The 19432-nt window shown below is 37.3% G+C and overlaps 1 protein-coding gene across 1 annotated transcript in view; it reads left to right on the top strand.

The window, feature by feature from the left end:
• Window positions 1-1320: 1320 nt before the first annotated feature.
• The window catches only part of UBASH3A (ubiquitin associated and SH3 domain containing A), a 110340-nt gene continuing 92228 nt past the window's right edge, over window positions 1321-19432 (top strand). The window contains exons 1-2 of the mRNA XM_036745735.1: window positions 1321-1433; window positions 4908-4961. Of these exons, the coding sequence (XP_036601630.1) occupies window positions 1321-1433; window positions 4908-4961 (167 nt within the window). The remainder of the gene's footprint in view (window positions 1434-4907; window positions 4962-19432) is intronic.

Consider the following 19432-nt stretch of genomic DNA (forward strand, 5'->3'; position numbering starts at 1 on the left):
AGTGCTCTTAAAGTGGTCTGATCCAGGGCAAAGTACAACTGCTGCCAACCCGCGAGTCCTTGAATTATGTTTCGGTCTGAGAAACAGTAGATTGGTAGAGGATTCAGCCACTACCAACTAGCTGGAAAGCTCTGCTGGTTTGGAGTGACTGACCTCTAGTTTTCTCTTTAGTCTGAAATTCCTGCCCTGGTTAGTTAATCTTCTGTGGGTTTCAGGCAGGGCTAGAAGCTGGACCTGATATACTGCTAAGCTCCTGGAGTTCAAGTCACCCAGCTGCTTCTTGCCTCTAAAATTGTTCATTTTAGAACACAGTTTAAGGCCTGCAACTGTTCTCTACCCCAGAATACCACCCATGGGTGATATCTCCTCCTCGACCTGCCCTGGGTCTTTGACCTGGACCTGTGTAGGAGATGACAAATTTGCCAGTTAGCCCCTGTTCTCACACCCTCCACAGGTTTAGGTCCCTGGATCTGGGGACACTTTTGGACCTGGTACATTGCCTCTCGCTGTACTAGAATGCTCCATACATTCTGGTTCTAATCAGACGTTGTCACCGGAGTCCACTGACCTCTCTGTATGTTCTCTATACTTCCCTGAGACATAGAATGACCTACTGTGACTTTTTCTAGGATTTACTAATCAAGACTTTGGTGCATTTTCTTGATCTGTTTGGAGGAGTTTGGGGGGAGGGGAAGCTCACTGTACTTCTTTTTACTATTCTACCATCTTGGAGCCACTCCAGAATGTTAACTTCTAAGGTGATATGCAATGTACGTTAATTCAACCTCTCTTAAAGGTGAAAGTAATTCATTAAAAAAAAAGAAGAAAATATATTTAATAAGAGATTGAATCTCAGACCTCAACTTTTTTTCATGCTGTGGGGAACTGACATTTATTCTCATTCTAACAAGGCCAATTTAAATCAAATGGCTATGAGATGACTTCCAAAAAAAAATAAAAGTCGCACCATAAACATGCAAGAAACAAACAAATCTGGAAGCAATTACTGCAACCATTCAGTTGTCTTTCTTCCACATAGCGTTCCCTGGCGTGGGTGTAACTGAACAGCTAAAGACTGAACAGGTCTCTATAGACCTGTTCAAGTAAAAGCATGTAGTAGGAAGGGGGAAAAAAATGAGAATTCACGTTACTTAAATGCCTAGAGGAAACCACCATCCTGCAAACAGGATGTCAGCTTTGTCAGAGAGAGCACAAGTAGATGTAGGGTTTGGTCCTAACCTCAATCTCTCTGCTGTTATAAAACTATATATACTGATTTTAGTCTGCCAGGCATACCTAGTTAATTTGAGGCAGCAAAGCATGGCCTCAAGAGAAACTCAGCTCTACACAAAGATCTCTAAGAAGCTTAAGGACCAAATCACCTTCCCTTTTTTGGAAGCACTTCTGGCCATGGGGTTCCCAGCACACACAGCGTGAGTACTCTTTTCGAGAAATTTTGCTTTTGATATGCCTGAAAGTTTGCCATTGAGAACCTGTAACTTGGAGCTCCTTGAAATTCAAGCCACAGGCATCTGTTACCACCACTCTCTCATTCTTAGCTTATATCTCAAACTTGAAACTCTTCCTCCAGAAGCTTAACTGAATATTAGACTCTTCATTTTCTTTAAAAAGAAAACAACAATCTTTAACTATTTTGGAGGTGAATATTTTAAATACGTGCTCCAGATAGCTCAGAACCTTACAGAAATACTTTGCTTAATGAAGATTATCACATGGAGGGTTTGTGTGTCAAGGAGTACTCCATCAATCAATAAACAATAATTTATTGAGTGTCTACTATATGCCTCAGCAGTTATGGAAATGCTAAGTTTTATTAACTACCAATGTAAAGGAGTAAATAGTTTGTGTATAGCTATGCTTTCTTGTGAATGGACCGATCACATGTTTCTTGGGTTCCTCCTTTACCATCTGCCATATCAATATGCATTCTGTCAAAAAGTTATACATTATTAACCCTCATTTTGCAGGAAAGAAAACTGAGGTACTGTTATCACCAATAATTCATTATTTACTGGATATCATGTGAATCATTTAAATTAAGGCTTCTGTGTTAAGCCGACTTCAGGGTTTGTTAGGAAGAATGTGTTTCAAATCCACAATTACCAGGATAAAAGTTCTACAAATTGTGTCTGTAGGGTAGAAAAAAGTTTTGAGATCTTGGTTAGAGACAATTTTTTTAATTAAATTGACATTAAAATAGAGTAAGTTGAATGAGATAACCTTTGGTGCTCACACTTTTCTCCGTAAACTGAACTGCCATCACTATCATTTTAGTCATCCAAAAAACATTTTCTATTTAAGTGTGGATAGATGCCAGATAGCATGCTAAAAAAAAAAGGCAATTCATTTCAACAAACATTTGAACAGCATTTCTCTTTTGGATCACAAATAAGCCTCTTATTTTTGTTTTGGTCGTTAGTTGGGGTAGCGTAATTTGGCAAAGAATGGTTTCCAACATGGATGACCTCTTTGTGTACTTCAGTAACAAATGTCTTGACTTCTCCCTTAGAAAGAAGCAACATTATATAGTGGATAGAATGTTGGCTTGTAGTAAGCAAGACCTAGGGTTCAAATTCTGCCTGACATCCAGAAGCTGTCTGACCCCAGGCAAGAGTCACCCAACTTCAATGAATAAATGAATTAGGTAGGTAAGTAGGTTGTTGTCCTTCGTTCTCAAAGAGGACCAAAATGACATCACTATGCTAGAGTTAAGTTAGTGTGTGTCTGACTGTGGCTGGGCAGACCAATATGAGCTCAGAAGGTTCTACCACAGGTCAGGTACAAATAGTCCATGTCAACATTTGGGGTGATCTCTCTAAATTTTTGCATCTTGCATTTTTTGAGCTACTTCAAATCTGCTTTGCTCACAGAGCACAGCACCTTCTCTGATGTGGGTATGCCATGCTGAGCGGTCCTGTGGCAGTGTCTCTCATGTCACACAATCAATTTCAAAGTTCTTAAGAGAGACCTTGAGAGTGTCTTTGTAGCACTTCTTCTGACCACCATGTGAGTGTTTGTCCTGTGTGAGTTCTCCATAAAATGGTCTTTTGGGGAATTGACATTTATTTATGTGAGCATTTATCTTTCCGTCCCACTGTACCTTCTCTCCCTACCTCCAGCAAAACAAATTCATGCATTGGCCATGACCAAACACGTATGTCTCATTCTTTATTTTAAATCCGTCTTAACAAGCACTTAATAAGAACCTACTAGTGTCGAGTTCAAAATACTTCTTGCAGAAAATATAAAAATAAACATTTAACATTTCAAACTCAACTTGTCCAAAGTAAAACTCATCTTTCCCCCAAAAAACGTGCATTCTCTGAAATTTCTTCTTTCTGCCAAGGTCACCACAGTTCTTCTAGTTATCCTTGGTGTTATTCTTTACTCCACATTCTTTCATCCTTCCCCTCCCTTACCCCTTTCACCCCATCCAATTAACTGCAAAACATTGAGTTCCCCAGGGCTTCTCACATATATCCCTCTATCTCTACTTTCATAGTCACTACCCTGGTACAGGCCCTCATCCCCTCTGGCCTCGACTGAAACTAAGTTAGTATCCCAACCTCAAGTCTCTCCCCAGTCCAATGCATTCTCTGACCAGTTGCCAAAGCGATTTTCTGAAAGCACAAGTCTAACCATGTCACACCTATAATTAATAAACTTAAGGGCCTTTAGCATAAAGCACAGATTCCTCTGATTGACCTTTAAAGCACTTGACAACCAGAATCCAACCACCAATATTTTCCCACCTTGTATACATAATCCTCCTTCTCTCCTGCATGTTCTAGCCAGACTTTGGAAAAACTGATTTGAAATAACTAGAAATTAAGCCATAGTCTCCTGGAAACTAAATCCAACCCAAACTCTCTTAGAAATATGGTCTGACATTAGTTCAGAAAGCATTAGTGCCATTCTAAATCAGTATCCACATCCATCCCTATGGCTAGGGGAAAATTATATGACTTTTCATGGATAGAGAAAGTTTTCGTAATTCATTCAGCAGCTGAGTTGCCTAAAAAAGAAACTCTCTTTGGAATATTTATTGGCACCAGCCCCACCTGCTTTTCAAGAGATATTGGGGTCAAATCAAAATGTTATAAATGATAGCTATATGTTTTTATTTGTGAAGCAGTATTTTCTCTTTGAACAAAATAATTCTATAGATAGGATGAATACATTTTCACGAGTTTTTACAAAAAAGAGTTAGGCAAAAAATCAATCAATCCTTGATATCATAATTGTATAGACTTTTATAATAGTATGCCCACTATGGAATTTGTGATCTATAAAAAAACATTTTGATTACTTATCTTCACTTCCATACCACCTCCGCTCTACCATCTGCTTCACATTTATTGCATATGCATTATATGCATTATACTAATACTATATGACATTATGAAACACATATAGGAGAGTATAGATGCATTTTCATGAGTAATCATAGTGTTTTTCTAACTCATGATTCTTCATCTCTTAGGTCTCTCAATTTTTGTGATGTGTTTTATAATGCCTATTAATTTGATTTGTTCAAGTACTATTTGATGAAATATTAGAATTTCAATAAGATTGCAACAATTAATTAGAATGATTATAGAATATTTGAAAGCTGGATTGTTCTAGAAACTCCATATGACCTATGTAAGTCTAAATGTGGTCACAGTTTCCATTTACATCCATCTCATTTTCTGGATTTTTAAACAGTTCTAAAAAAATGGCTTGGGGTCTAGATTCAATAAATAAGTGATTTCCTGGTTCCATTCTGTTTGTGTCTTTAAAAGACATAGTGACAACTGTAAAATATCATTAGGATGTTCCTTATTTTTCTTCTCAGTTGTGAGGCTTTAAGTCTTCAGCTATATTCTATGTTACATTTTCCATAGACAAAAAGCACTGGCGGCTACAGGAAGAAGGACAGTAGAAGAGGCATCAGAATGGTGAGTAAATTTGAATTTTGTGTTGAATTTATGACAATTCAAATGGTTCTTTTCTCCCCCCTCAGAACTACTATCTTTCAGCATAGTATTATTAAACCCAGTTGTATATAATGTTAGGCAATATATTCAGAGTTCAAAATAAAATAAACTATCTATCCACTAAGAGTTAATACATATCACATAGTAGATAGGTCAGAAAAAAATGAAGTGGATGGATTTTTTAAAAAAGAGTGTAGTCATTTGTATAGCAAAAATTATATTCAACTTTTATTCCTCTATAAGAAAAGAAAATATTAATCTCTATAAGTTTCTTTTAGAATATTTTTTAACATCTACATACATAAGAAAGCTGTAGATTTGTAGTTTTTTCTTGCTGGAGTTAATCAACTTTAGGAAGAAGATTTATATATTCTAAATTGTGCCCCCACTTTGCTATTTTAAGCATTTGTGAAAAATTACTTTCTGTCATTTTAATTATGTGTTTTATGATTAACAAAAGCAGATATGTGTGTATACATATATACTTTTGATCATAATAAAGAAGTACACATATATGCTTTTAATATAGACATATATGTATATATGTATGTATACATCCATGTATGTATGTATGTACATATACATAGATTCCTTTGTGAATTTTTTCTCTCACTACTATTCTGATTCTACTAATCAGCTCAATTAGTTCATTTGCTGATTCTCTAGCATTTTCTAAATATGCCACCACATTGGCTGAAAGCAGAAATAATTTCATCCTTGCTTTGCTCATGTCTTTATTGAGAAAGCTTCTAGCTTCTAGTATTCTTTATCAGAAATAGTGCTAGGAACACACACTCATACATACACGTATGTACATATATATTTATTGATTTGGAAGTAATACATTCAGAAGGATGAGGATAAAAATTTGCACATTTTATTTGGTATTGTATTATTAGTAGTATTATTTGCAAATGCAAAATACTAGAAGTTTTCCTACTATAAGCACAGAAAAACAAGTGTATCTCCTCTCCTCTCTTTTATTAAAAGTTCTAGAAATGATAGCTATAGAAATAAAATTAGAGTTGAAATTAAAAATGTAAACATGAGGGGCAGCTAGGTGGCGCAGTCAGTAGAGCACTGGCCCTGGAATCAGGAGGACCTGAGTTCAAGTCCAGCCTCAAACACTTGACACATGTACTAGCTGTGTGACCTTGGGCAAGTCACTTAACCCCAACTGCCCTGCCAAAAAGCAAAAAAAAAAAAAAAATGTAAACATGAATATGGAGATAAAATTGTCTATCTAGAGAATCAACAAAAGAACTAATTGACAATTAATAGATTCATAATAGGAGCAGAATACAAAATAAATCCACAAAAATAATATTCACATACAGTATTAATAGTAGCTGGGAGGAAATGATACTTAGAAAAATCAACCCAGAAAAATACAGGATTCATAAAATACCTGGAAATTAGTCTATGTGGGATATGAAAGATTCATATAAGTAAAACTTTACAGAAACATATCAATATCATAAAATGATGATAATACAGTACCTAAATTAATTTACAGATTTCTTGCCATAGCAATCAAGTTATAGTATAGGATTAGATAAATTGAGAACAAAATTCATCTGGAAGAAAAATAGGTTGAGATTCTACAGTGGAACAATAAAAAGTGGGAATGAAGGGAGCATTGCCTTGCCAAGCTTCACACTATACATAAAGTAGTGACCATTAAAACTATTTGATACTCAGGTTTCAAACCATACTACAAAGACATAATCATCAAAACAATTTGGTACTGGGTAAGAAATAGAGAGGTTGGTCAACAAAATGGATTAGGTACAAAATATATGGAAGCAAATGAACACAGTAGCCTAGAGTTTGACAAACCCAAAGATGCCAGCTGTTGGGGCATGAACTTACTATCTGACAGAAACTATTGGGAAAACTAGAAAGCAGTTTGGTAGAAACTGGGTATGGACTAATATCATACAACATATAACAAAAGAAGCCTCAAATAGACATGCGATTTAGTTATATAGGGTGACATCATAAACAAATTAGAGGAGAATGGAAGAAATTACTTGTCTGATCTATGGAAAGGAGAAAAGTTCATGACTGCACAAAAGACAGAGAGGGTCACAGGAGATAAGATGGACAATTTTGATTACATAAAATTAACAAGCTTTTAGATAAACAAAAATAATTAGAAGAGGAGCAGGAAAAAAATCTTTGAAGCAAGCTTATCTAATAACAGTCTCATTTCTAAGACATTCAGGGAATTGAGTCAAATTTACAAGAATAAGAGTCATTCCCCAATTGAAAAATGGTCAAAGGATATGAATAGGCAGTTTTCAGAAGAAGAAATACAAATTATGAATGGCCATAGGAAAAATGTTCTAAATCACTTATTAGAAAACTGAAAATTAAAATAACTCTGAGGTACCACATCATACTCATTAGATTAGCAAAGATTACAGAAAAAGGAAATAAATGCTAGAGGGGCTGTGGGAAAACACAAATATTAATGCAATGTTGGTGGAGTTATGAACTGATCTATCTATTCTGGAAAGCAATTTGCAACTATGCCCCAAATGTTTGACCATTCGACCCAGTTATACTGATACTACATCTGTACCCCAAAGAGATGAAAGAAAGAGGAAAAGAACCCATATGTGCAAACATATTTATAGCAGTTCTTTTGTGGTAGCAAAGAAATTGAAAGTGGTTTCTCCTTAAATAAAGAAGTGACTGAACAAATTATGAGAGTAAGTTGATGAAGTACTGTTGTTCTGTAAGAAATAATGAAAGGGATGGTTTCAAAGAAAGCTGGGAGCGTTTGTTTGAAGTGACAGAAGTGAAGTGAGCAGAACCAGGAGAACCCTTTTTATAATAACAATGATATTGTAAAGACAAATTTAAAAGACTTAAGAACGCTTATCAACACAATAACCAATCACAATTCCATAAGATCTGTGATGAAACATGCTACCAAGCTCAGATAGACTCATTGTTCAGAATGAGGAATATACATATGTACATATACATATATATACATATATGTCTATATGAACACACTAATGTGAGAGTTTGTTTGACTATACATGTATTGGTTTTTGTTTTTCTTGTTTAATCAATAGTTGAAGAAGAAGGTGAGAGAGAGAATCTGGAGCTAAAAATAAGATAAAAATTAATTTTTAAAATATTTGATCATGTTTTAAAAAATAGAAAAATAGGTCAGGGAACAGACTAGGTAGTAAGACCTGGGAGTGGGGTTAGGGAGGCTTAAAGCACACTAATCTAGTGATTGAAAAACCCCAGAATATAATTTATTGAAAAATTTAACTTGAACTTCTGAGAAAACTGGAAAGCAGTTTGGCAAAAATTTTCTGCCATATACCACAGTAAGCTCCAAAGCTCCTAATATAATGGTTACTTTTTTTAAATTACAAAACCAGAGGAGATATGTTTCATAGCTATGGCTAGGGGCACAAGGGATGAGTTGATCATAAAACCAAAACATAGAAAAGTTCAATTATACAAAATATAAAAGCTTTTGCACAAGCAAAGTCAAGGTAGTTAGACTAAAAGAAGAAACTATTGAGTAGAAAAATGATCTTTCAATCAAATCACAGTGATAAAAGATGAATAACTAAAATAAAATAAGAGACACAAATATACAACTGAACCTTTCTGTAATAGATAAGTTGTGGAAGGATATGAAAAGGTTTCAAAAGAATTAATTATTATAGGAAAGCAATCTACAAATCACTAAGAAGAAAAATGTAAAAAAAAAAAAAACAATTCTGAGTGTCTCTCACTTCATATGGACCCAAGTCGTACATTCCAGTGATTCAGGCTTGTGAGTAGAATGCAAAGAGACACTTTTAGACCATAAAATTCAATAACAATTTAATAACTAAGAATCATAGGATGTAATTTCAAAGTTAAAAAATTTTTCCGATAAAATGTATAGTCCCTCAACCCTTCATATTTACCACGATTGTTGGCCACATTCTCAGTGGGCCCTGGAAATTCTGCCAAACCTCCAACATTAATGTCCTATACACTGTGTCTTTCGTGCCTAAAAGAGATAAAAGTAATGATGATCTCAAGAACAGCCTTTCTGCCACCTTAAAGTGAAACCAAGTAATTCTACATAAAACAAATACTTCTTCTACTACAACCTAGACCTTGGAGATATGGTCCCAAAAATCTTTAAGGGGACCTTCCATCACTAATATGATGTAAAGCAAAGCAATACTAACATAATAGTAGGCAGCTAGTTAGCATAGTCCCACTCCTCAAGTCAGGAAGACTCATCTTCCTGAGTTCAAAGGTGGCCTCAGACACTTAGTGCCTGGGTGGCCCTGGGCAATACACTTAACCCGGTTTGCCTCATTTTCCTAATATAAAAAATGAGCTTGAGAAAGAAATGGCAAATCATTCCTATATCTTTGCTGGGGTCATGAAGAATTGGACACGACTGAAAATAACTGAACAGCAATAACAAATACATAAATACCACTAAAGGAAAAGGTTAATAAATTTTAAATAAAATTTTTAAAAACCAAAAACATAAGATATACAATCTTATAAAAAGGTACAACTCATGTAGTAAGGATAATTTGAAGGGCAGCATAGAGTAGATCTCCTGCTATTAAAATAAAAATGATGGCCAACACCAGCATCAGGAACATCACTGATACCTACAATACCATCACCAATCCCCATAACAAGCTTTGAAAAGACAATTTCGCTTCCCATCTGTCAGTAAAAAGCAAAGTACCACAATAATTCCACCCCTTAATCTTTCCAAAGCCTTCATAAGAACTTGTCTAAGTCATCTTTGAAGAAAGGAAACCTGCCAACTAAGATGTGGCAAAACCATTTAAACTGGACATTACACAGAACACTTCGATCCTACTGGTTACTAGTTCTTATCATGAGTGAGGGAGATTTCCCTACTTAGTGTTTTCTGGCTAATCAGGTATTCCCTTTAAGTACATGGCAAGAAGGGGACAGAATATGAAATCTATCCCCTGTGACAGGCCTCTGAGAGATCCCAGCTTTCCTCTGGGAGAGCTGGGTAGAAGAGTTCACTTCTCCCCTTGTTACCAGAAAGCAAGACTCTCCCAACAATGCCACCCATTGATCCTTTCAAGTGCTCACTGGGGATTCTGCTGGCAGCAATGTGGAGGGGCCAATCAGTGCTAGATTACAATAAACAATAGCAGACAGTTGGTCTGCCTTTTGCTATTTTCCATGTGAGTGCTGATTCTTCCGCTGAGGTGCTATTGGCACTAGGAGCAGTTCTGCTCTCTGCTCTCCTGGAGCCTGCTTCTCTCAGTAAAGCCCTCATCTCCATCTGCCAGCTGCTGCTGCTGGGCCCCAAAACAGACTGGGATCCAATCTTCCAGATTTAATTGCTACCCCTCTGTACCATGGCCCTTATGCTTCCTTGGATACAGCCAGTGTTCCCTTTCAGTCTTTCATCCCATGCTGGGGCCAGAAGCTACAGAACAGAATGTCACTGTGACTTCCTAGTCCTCCATAGTTGGAGTATATTATGAAATATATGGCCTCTTCCTCTAATTGGCTGGTTCCTCTAAGAATCTTTCTTTTATGGAAAAATCCCTGGCCAGATATGCTTTTCTTCCTCTCCAGGATCTACTCCTGACTCCTAATCCTGGAAGTGATCTCAACTCCAGGACTTCACACTGGGGATATACTCCTTCCTGAAGCCCTTTGTTCTGATTGGCTGGTTCCTATCTGAATCTCCATTTTAAGGAAAAAACCCAGGCCCAACTATGTCATCATCTGTCTCTAGGCTCCACTCTTGACTCTCCAGACTTTCTCTAGCACGCCCACAAAAGTATCTCTCTTTCTGTCTCTCAGTCTCTCTCTCTCTCTCTCTCTCTCTCTCTCTCTCTCTCACCACACACACACACACACACACACACACACACACACACACACACTTCTTTTGAGGTGCAAAAAAGACAGTTGGCAGTCATGGGCTCCAAAGTTTCTCTTGTATGTTGAGTCTTATTTTAAGAAAGTGTTTTTAAAAACTACTGCTATCTGAATGCTAAAACCTCCCTTTACTTCGCTAATTTGGAATTCACTTGCCCTTCTAAACTGGAAGTTTGGCTGAATCTGGACTCTGTCTCTGATGGAACGTGTAAATATGATAAAAGTGCCTTCCTGGTTACCATTTCTGTGCTGTGTTTCCCTTGATCTTGGGGGGTTGAGGACTGTAAGCTTAATGTGAACTAACAGTGGGTCATGGCAGTCCAAAATCTGTGATCTTGGGCTACTTTAGCAAAGGTATAATGTCCAGAATAACAGAAGCACTTTTGTACTATCTTCTTCTTTTTTTCTTTTTTTTTGGAGGGGAGAAAGCAGGGCAATTGGGGTCACACACAGATAGTAAGTGTGTCAGGTGTCTGAGGCCACATTTGAACTCAGATCCTCCTGACTCCAGAGCCGGTGCTCTACTCACTGCACCACCTAACTGCCCCCGTTGTACTATCTTCTGCCCTGGTTAGACCATATCTGAAATGTGGTATTCAGTTCAAGATACCATGTTTTAGGTTTACGTTTATTGTAAGGACTTCCTAATAATTAGAGTTCTCCAAATGAAATGGGGGTATCTCAGGAGACAGTAGATTCCCCTTAATTTGAGGTTTTCAAGTGAAAGTTGGATTACTTTTTGCTATGGATACTTTAGTGGGGGATTCCTGGTTTGATTAGATGACCTCCGAGGTTCCCTTCAACTGTAGGAGCCACAGTCACGTATCCAGGAGAGATTCTTAATCTTATTCATGTGAATTAGGGGATGGCTTTTTGCTCACATTTATCTTCTCAAAAGAAAAATTTTTTCGTTCAATTGTCTTAAATTCACATGTCATCACGTCATCATGCATGATCAAGAATGAGCCCATCTATAAAATAGCAAATGAGAGTCCCTTTGGTTAAGTGGGAAGAGCCAGGGACACTGAGACAATGGAAATGAGTCCCATCACTGCCGCTAATGAAATACAGTATGGCCTCTATGGGTTTCAGTTTCCTTCTCTGTAAAAATGAAGAGACTGAACTTGGGACTCCTCCAGCTTTTAAATGTGTGTATGCACTCCCACATACACTCACAGTGAGCATCTATAAAGAAGAAATCTTGGTCATGTACAGGTAGGGCTAGCCGACCCCTGAAGGGTTTTCTCAGTTCTGAAATTCTCCGCTTCTCTTGTCTTCAGCTAGAGCTCTTCTCAGTATTTTCTGGCCACTGAGATCATTAGTGTTCTGCACCAACTCAAGCAGAACAGCCTTGTAAGTCTGAGTTCTCTTGTCTTTGCAAGTCTCAGGTTTTTAACTAGACTCCCTTCTGATAGCTCTAACTCTTAGCCCTTGCCTCTCTTACTCAACACATTTCTGTTTTCTCCTTTGTCTCCATGTACAGATCTATCTCCTTCTTCCTCCTCATTAATCAACTGGGGCCCCAAACCTCTTAAGGGAGTCATTAAACTCCTCTTATTCCCAGGACTACTCAAGGAATGTCACAGAATGTTAAAACTGGAAAGAACCTTAAACCTCTGTAGGTGGCCCAGTGGAGAGAACACAGGGCACTTACTAGCTATGTAACCCTAGGCAAGTCACCCAACCTCTTCCTAGAACAAATGTTATTATTCCCATCTCACGGAGGTGGACAGTGATGCTTGGAGACTTGAAATGACTCACCTAAGATCACACAGTCAATGACCGTCAGGATACAGACCCGGGTCTCCTGATTCCAAGTCCAGCGTGCTTATTGTTGAATCAAGGATGGTGTAGAGTATATAAATTCATGTTACATAGGTTAGACTAAATTGCTCCTAAGATCCTACAATTCTATATTTAACCCAAAATCGTTATTAGAGTTTTATTTACATATTTACTTCAGGCAATTATTGAAAGTCCAATACAATTCACAGAATTGCTGAAACTTTAAATTTTAAGGGATCTCAAAAGTCATAGAATCTTTATCCATTCCTGATTAGGCATTCCTTCTATAAACATGCCTGGCAAGTTAGCATTGAAAACCTCTGGCAATGGGTGTCAGTGAGGAAGCATGTGAAGACTTTCCCTGGTGGAATGGGTGGATGAGAACAATTTGTTACAACAGCCATGAAGGCAGCTGAAGCAGGCATTGTGCAGTGCTTAGAGTTTGGTCAAGCATCTAAGACACCAAGGTCATCCACTGCATCCTGGGCCATCGTCAGTCATCCTGAATTTTGTCTTGCCACTGGACTTCAATGAGTCAGGAAGAGAGAGTGGGGCTGACAACTTTGTCTCACTTAAATCCAATTCATGTGCAAATCAAGACATCACCCATGATGCCATTGGGCCTCTCTGAAAATGAAAGATGAACAGCTCTGGCTGATCATCCTAAGACTGGGATTCCTCTTCCTGTCAGTGGTCACACACTCTCCAATGCAGAAAATTCTTCTTCCTACCAGTAGGTGGCCCCTCATGCACCCAGGAGAACCTGACATGTGGATGTTGAAAGGATGCTACCAAGACTAGAAATATCTAGCTCAACATTACCCATTTATGAAACAAAAAGATACAAAACTAGATATTTTTCTAGGCCAGGCTTGGCAAACTAATACTTGGGAGCCAAATCCAGTCCATTGCCTACTATTGTATAGTCCGTGAGCGAAGAACGGTTTTTACATTTTAAAATAAAAATTTTATTGGAACATAATCATGTTCATTCACTTGGATATTATTTTCCTTTCCCGACACTCTAGTGGGGTTGAGTAGCATAGGTGGTGCTCTCTTCACTCCCCAAGGCTGTTGAGCTCATTACAAATTAGAGTGACACAATTCTAACTCAATTCTAACTTGTTATACTATAACATTTTGGGTTTTTATTACCAGTTTAAAACTATCATATCAAAACAAGAAAAGAAGAGAGAAAATGTTTTATTATGATTTTTTTAGCTCAAGGTGAAGACTGAAATTTTGGACAATGAATGGCTTTGGAAACTAGCTTTTGCTGCAGACTTGATGAAGTTTCTTAATGAATGTAACCTAAAATTACAAGGCAAATCAGTGCTTGTGTGCAAAACTTATACTTCAATGAAGGCATTTAAATGACAACTAAGTCTTTGAATGACAAGTAACACTTCCTTTGCTGTAAAAAGTAAAATCAAGAAGCAAGATTTCTATTCCTATACAAATCTGCAGTGGATATATTTTCTGAGGTCAAAACACAGTTCCAAGGGTATTTTTTTTTTGGATCTCACTCCAAGTAAAAAGCAAATATTCATATCTCAAAATCCATTAACTGTGCATTTGAGAAGCTTCCATCTAACCTTCAATTGGATGTGATTAATCTGCAATGTAATGACATGCTAAAAGGCAAATATCAAGATAAGAATTTAATTCGATTCTATAAATGCCTTCCAAGTAATGAGTATGCTCAATTAAAATCATATAAGACATGTTCAAAGATGAAATACATAAAATTTCATTACAGATAATTTAGCATTAACAGATGAATATTTGCAATCTTTTTTAATGTTAGGAAACACTAACTTTAAATTAAGCAAAATGCTATCCCCCCCCCCAAAAAAAAGGAATTGCATTCCTTTCATTAATAGATATGTGTTGCAAAAAAAAAGTACTACTAATTATTCTTATTGTATTTTGACTTTTATCAAATTTGTGGAAATTTTTTCTCTGGTTATATAAGTACCTATATGATATCTTTAATTTTGTCTCTTGGCCCACAAAACCAAGAGAAAAATTTACTATATGAACCTCTTTACAGAAAAGTTTACTGACTCTTATTCTGGGCTAATACATGCACTCTGTTTATAATGTGCAAACATTAGCCATTTCTGCTGAGGTGGGGGATGGCACATAGGACCCAAATCCAAGAGGTGCCTTTCACTAGAAATTCCTGAGAAATATTAAAAAATCAGAGTAAACAGTTCAGAATGAGTGAGTCACTCAACAAATATTCCCAAGTACCTACTATGTGTCAGACCCTAGAGTAAGAATGGAATTTTTTTTCTTTTAAAAATATTTTATTTGTTTTAATTAAGCAAAATCTGCCTTCTCACCCTCCCACACTAAACCCTCCCAAATGTGAGAACCCAAAAAACCCAAAAACCATTACAAGTTTGTATTGTTAATCAAAACAAATTTTCACATTGGCCATATCTAAAAAAACATCTTATTGTGAGTCCTTCACTTACTCTATCAGGAGCTGGATATCATATTTCATCATTAGTCTTCTGGAATTGTGGTTGATCATTATGCTAAAAGAGCTCAGCATGATAGTATTCCATCACATTTACATACCATAACTTTTTTCATTCTCCAATTTCTGGACACTCTTCCAGATTTCAATTATTTGCCACTTCAAAAAGAGCTATAAATATTTTTACATGCTTAGAATTTATCTTGCTTAGGACTAATCTCCTTTAATCTATCCTTCCTCCTCCCCCTTCCCATTTCCCCTTTCCATCCAATGTCGCTGTTGAATGAAATGTATTTCTTTACCCAATTCTATTTGTGTGGGCATATTCTTCCTTCTTTTGACCGGTTCATATAAGAATAAAGTTCAAATATCAACTGCTGCCTCCTCCTCTCTTCCTTTTATGTATAGATGTCCACTTGTACACTTTGATTATGTGAGATAATTTTCTCTAACCTTCCTTTCACTTCCCCTTCTCTCCCCACCTCCCCACCATATGTTCTTCTTTTCTCTTTCGATTCTTAAGATTATCAGAACATAATAGAATTGCACCCTTTGTTCAGTCATTTTCATTTCTGTCCAACTCTTTATGACCCCATTTGGGGTTTTCTTGATAAAGATACTGGAGTGGTTTGCCATTTCTTTCTCCAGCTCAGTTTATAGATGATGAAACTGAGGCAAACAGGTTAAGTGACTTGCCCAGGGTCACACAGCTAGTAAGTGTCTGAGGCAGGGTTTGAACTCATGAAGATGAGTCTGTCTCATCCCAGGGGCAGCACTCTATCCACTGCATCACCTAGCTGGCCTTCAAATTCATTAAGGTGCTACTCAATGTTGAACTCTAAGAAAACAGAGACAATATCATAAATACTTTTTCTTCACATAGTAGGTACTTAGCAAATATTTGTTGAATTTGTTAATACCAGTTTATTAGGCAGAAAGTTTCCTAGTTTCCAGAGGAGTTCTACTGCTTAAATTAACCCCTCAATTCCCTGGGGAAATGCAGTTGCCTTTTGCAGGCAATCTGAGTTGTGTCTAGTTTCCAATGCTCAGATACTCAAATATCATTTAACTGATATAGATGTTCTCTCCAATAATACTGGTTATATATAACCATGACTCTGGGTGACTATTGACTATGTCTTCTCATATGGTTGTCAAAAAGAAGGTAATCTGAGTGATTTTAGAGGCCAAATAAATGTTTTTAAGAAGAAGATAAATTTTCCTATACTCTAAAAAGAGCCAATATGTACAAAAACATAATTGCTTTTTTAAAAGAATCATCCTTTTCCTAAGTTTGTTACCATTGCCAAGCATTCCCAGCCACCAACCAATCAGGTAGCAAGCCTGAGAAAGTTAGTGCTAGGATGGGAAGATGAAAAGATTGCCTTTAAAAAGTCAGAGAATATTAGCACCGAACCATTCCTTTAAGAATATAATCTTGTCTACCTAGAAAATTGGGGCCAAGATAGCTGAAATGACTTTCCAGAGTTATCCAGTGAGTTCAGAAGACATTTGGAGATGTACATGCCAAAATAATCACCTCTTTTACATTTTAAATCACTGTTAAGCAAATCAGACATTGATAAATGTTAGGGGACAGGAAACTGACTCTGGCAAAGGAAGAGAAGAGTTTAAGTCCTGCCTCTGAAACATATTGGCTGTGTGACCCTGGGCAAATCATTTCATCCTTTATACTCCAGGAAACTCTTTATGACATTAAATTTAAAAAGTTATTGATTTTGCATTGGTAGAGAGGATTTAGGAAACTGAGAGTTGCTTACACCAATAAAATCAGAAATCCAGGCCTAAAAAGGAGTAGGAAGTCAGTAAACATCATCCTTCCTAGTCACAATAGCAGTTTCCTCTTACCTGTTACTTGACCCTTTCATTGCTTGAGGATAGGGTTGGGCAGAAATATTTGCCTTATCAATATTTGGTTTGCTAACTCACTGTACAAACAGGCAAGTCACTTCATGATTCTGAAATTTAGTTTCCTTAGGCAAATAAGGAACTTATTTGCCTAATGAGAGGAATGGATTAAATGATCGTTAAAGTCCTACTTCTAAATTATGTGATCTTACAACATTCTATAGTTATGTAATCTAAGTTGCTCTTATAGAGGACTGGGTGGAGAAGATATTAATATCACGCCAAATGTGAAAACTCTTTGCCTGGTTTCATGGGAGTTTGCTAAGTCTACTTTGTGAGGGCCATCTTGCCCTGCTCTAGTGATGGATTTATTATTAAAACAAAAAGAAAGTGTTTTATATTTGAGTCATGAATCAGTTTTCAGGGATAAATAAGAAAGTACCTGAGTTAAATCTGCTTTAAATTTAAATTCTCAAGATAGAAGTAAACATACTGTTTAGATACAATTTACTTAAAAATAACTTCCATATGTCTCATAAGCAGTAAGATGGAAGAGTAGACATTTTCTCTGATTCTCTACAGCCTCTCAAACTTCTCTAAAACCCAAATTTCATGTCAAACATAAAGCAACTTCAGCTATCTCCATACTCTAAGACATCTAGAATCCTAAAGAAGGTTTTAAAAAATGAACTGATGCTTACTGACCCTGGGCTTACTCAGCAACCCTCTTTCACCTCCCACACTGCTAATAGTGAGGGTACACTAGCAGACTCAAGGAAAGACACAGACTTACAACAGAACCCACACCTACAACCCAGTCCCTCCTTTTTCTTTAAATGCAGTGAAGACTCTGGTTATGGAAATCTGCCCTGGCCACAACAGACAGACAGAAGGTCACAAGCTCCTTAAAAGTAAATGACAGCTAAAGCTCACAACCCTGTAACACCAGTGCTACAAAGCTCTGAACATCAGTATGGGAGCCAACAAGCCTGTAAAACCAGTGGAGCCTGGAGCCAGAACAACCACCTTGTAAAGACAGGAGAACCAGTGCCAGGACAGACAATCCTGTAGCAATAGCATTATAATGATCTGACCTTCTGGTACTGGGCCAAAAAACTAAGGAATAAAGGGAGTAGAACAGAACAACAAGATAGGACATTATGTGTGGGAGGGTTAATGGAATGTTAATGGAATAAGAAGATTTTCCCTGTCCATTAATATGCCTATATGCCCATCCTGAATCACATAGAGCCCATTGGGGAAGGGACTTGCCTGAGGGAAGCTTGCTTAGGGGGAGGCTTGCTTATAAGAGGGCTTTCATACCTTTTGGTATTAAGCTAATTAGACAGTGAGTCACAAGGGTTGTGATGCCTTCTGGCTCTGAGACTATTAGCCAAAAGTGTGTGTGTGTGTGTATGTGTGTGTGTGTGTGTTCTGAGGTTGGTATTTTTGCTTTGGGGGTTCGTTTTTGAGAAGGACCTTTTGACTTCCTGGTCAGGACTCTGAGTAGCCATGTGTTCAGACCCCCCCACCCCTGACTACTGAGATATAAATGCTCTCTTGATCCAGTCATGTATGTAAAGTGTATAGCAATATTGCTTTGATTCAGACAGTTGGAGCCCTGTCTGTTGGTCTTCGTGCTAATTCCTCTGCTTGTATTTTCTCTATGTTCAGGGTGCTGACCTCTCCCTTGAGCTAGTAAATGTAATTAAAGTAAGGTTGTTAACCCCTTTCAAAGCTATCTTTTGTTTAAAGGCAGATCAAAGAACCTGTGCCAGCAGGCCATCCTGAGTGTGCCAGGGTGCCTACTGTTACATTTGGCATACCCAGCAGGATTGCAAAGTCTCCTTGCTGCTACAGAGGGGCTATGCAGTGCTCCATTAAGCCTGAGGGAAAGAGCACAGCCTCCAAGTGGAGCCAGTTCTGACCACCTGAAGTCAGTTGGGACTGCTGACCATTAAATTACTTAGTGTGAGAAAAAATTAAAATACTTTAAGATCCAGCCCCCAAGAAAACCACAATTAGAGAGTTAGAAAGTGAGCAATAGGGAAAATGGGGGGGGGGGGTGCTGGGGGAAGAAATACCAAAGATATCAGGAAGAAAAAACTTGAAGACTTTAAACATAAACAGATAAATCAATAGGAAAAGCAGTATTAACAGAAGGATATAAATATGGCCTCTGGTTCTAGTAAACAAGTTCAGGCATATATTGATGGCATCTACACAATAAAGGAAAATGATTCGATACTTGTTGAGACCCTGTAGAATTTGAGGAAAATATTGAACCATGATATGCTATTCCTAAATGGTTCAAAAGAGAAATGAGAATGATGAAAGCAGAATTTATGGTACATACAACAAAAAT

This window comes from Trichosurus vulpecula, chromosome 2, assembly GCF_011100635.1.
Source record: "Trichosurus vulpecula isolate mTriVul1 chromosome 2, mTriVul1.pri, whole genome shotgun sequence".
Taxonomy (NCBI): Eukaryota; Metazoa; Chordata; class Mammalia; order Diprotodontia; family Phalangeridae; genus Trichosurus; species Trichosurus vulpecula.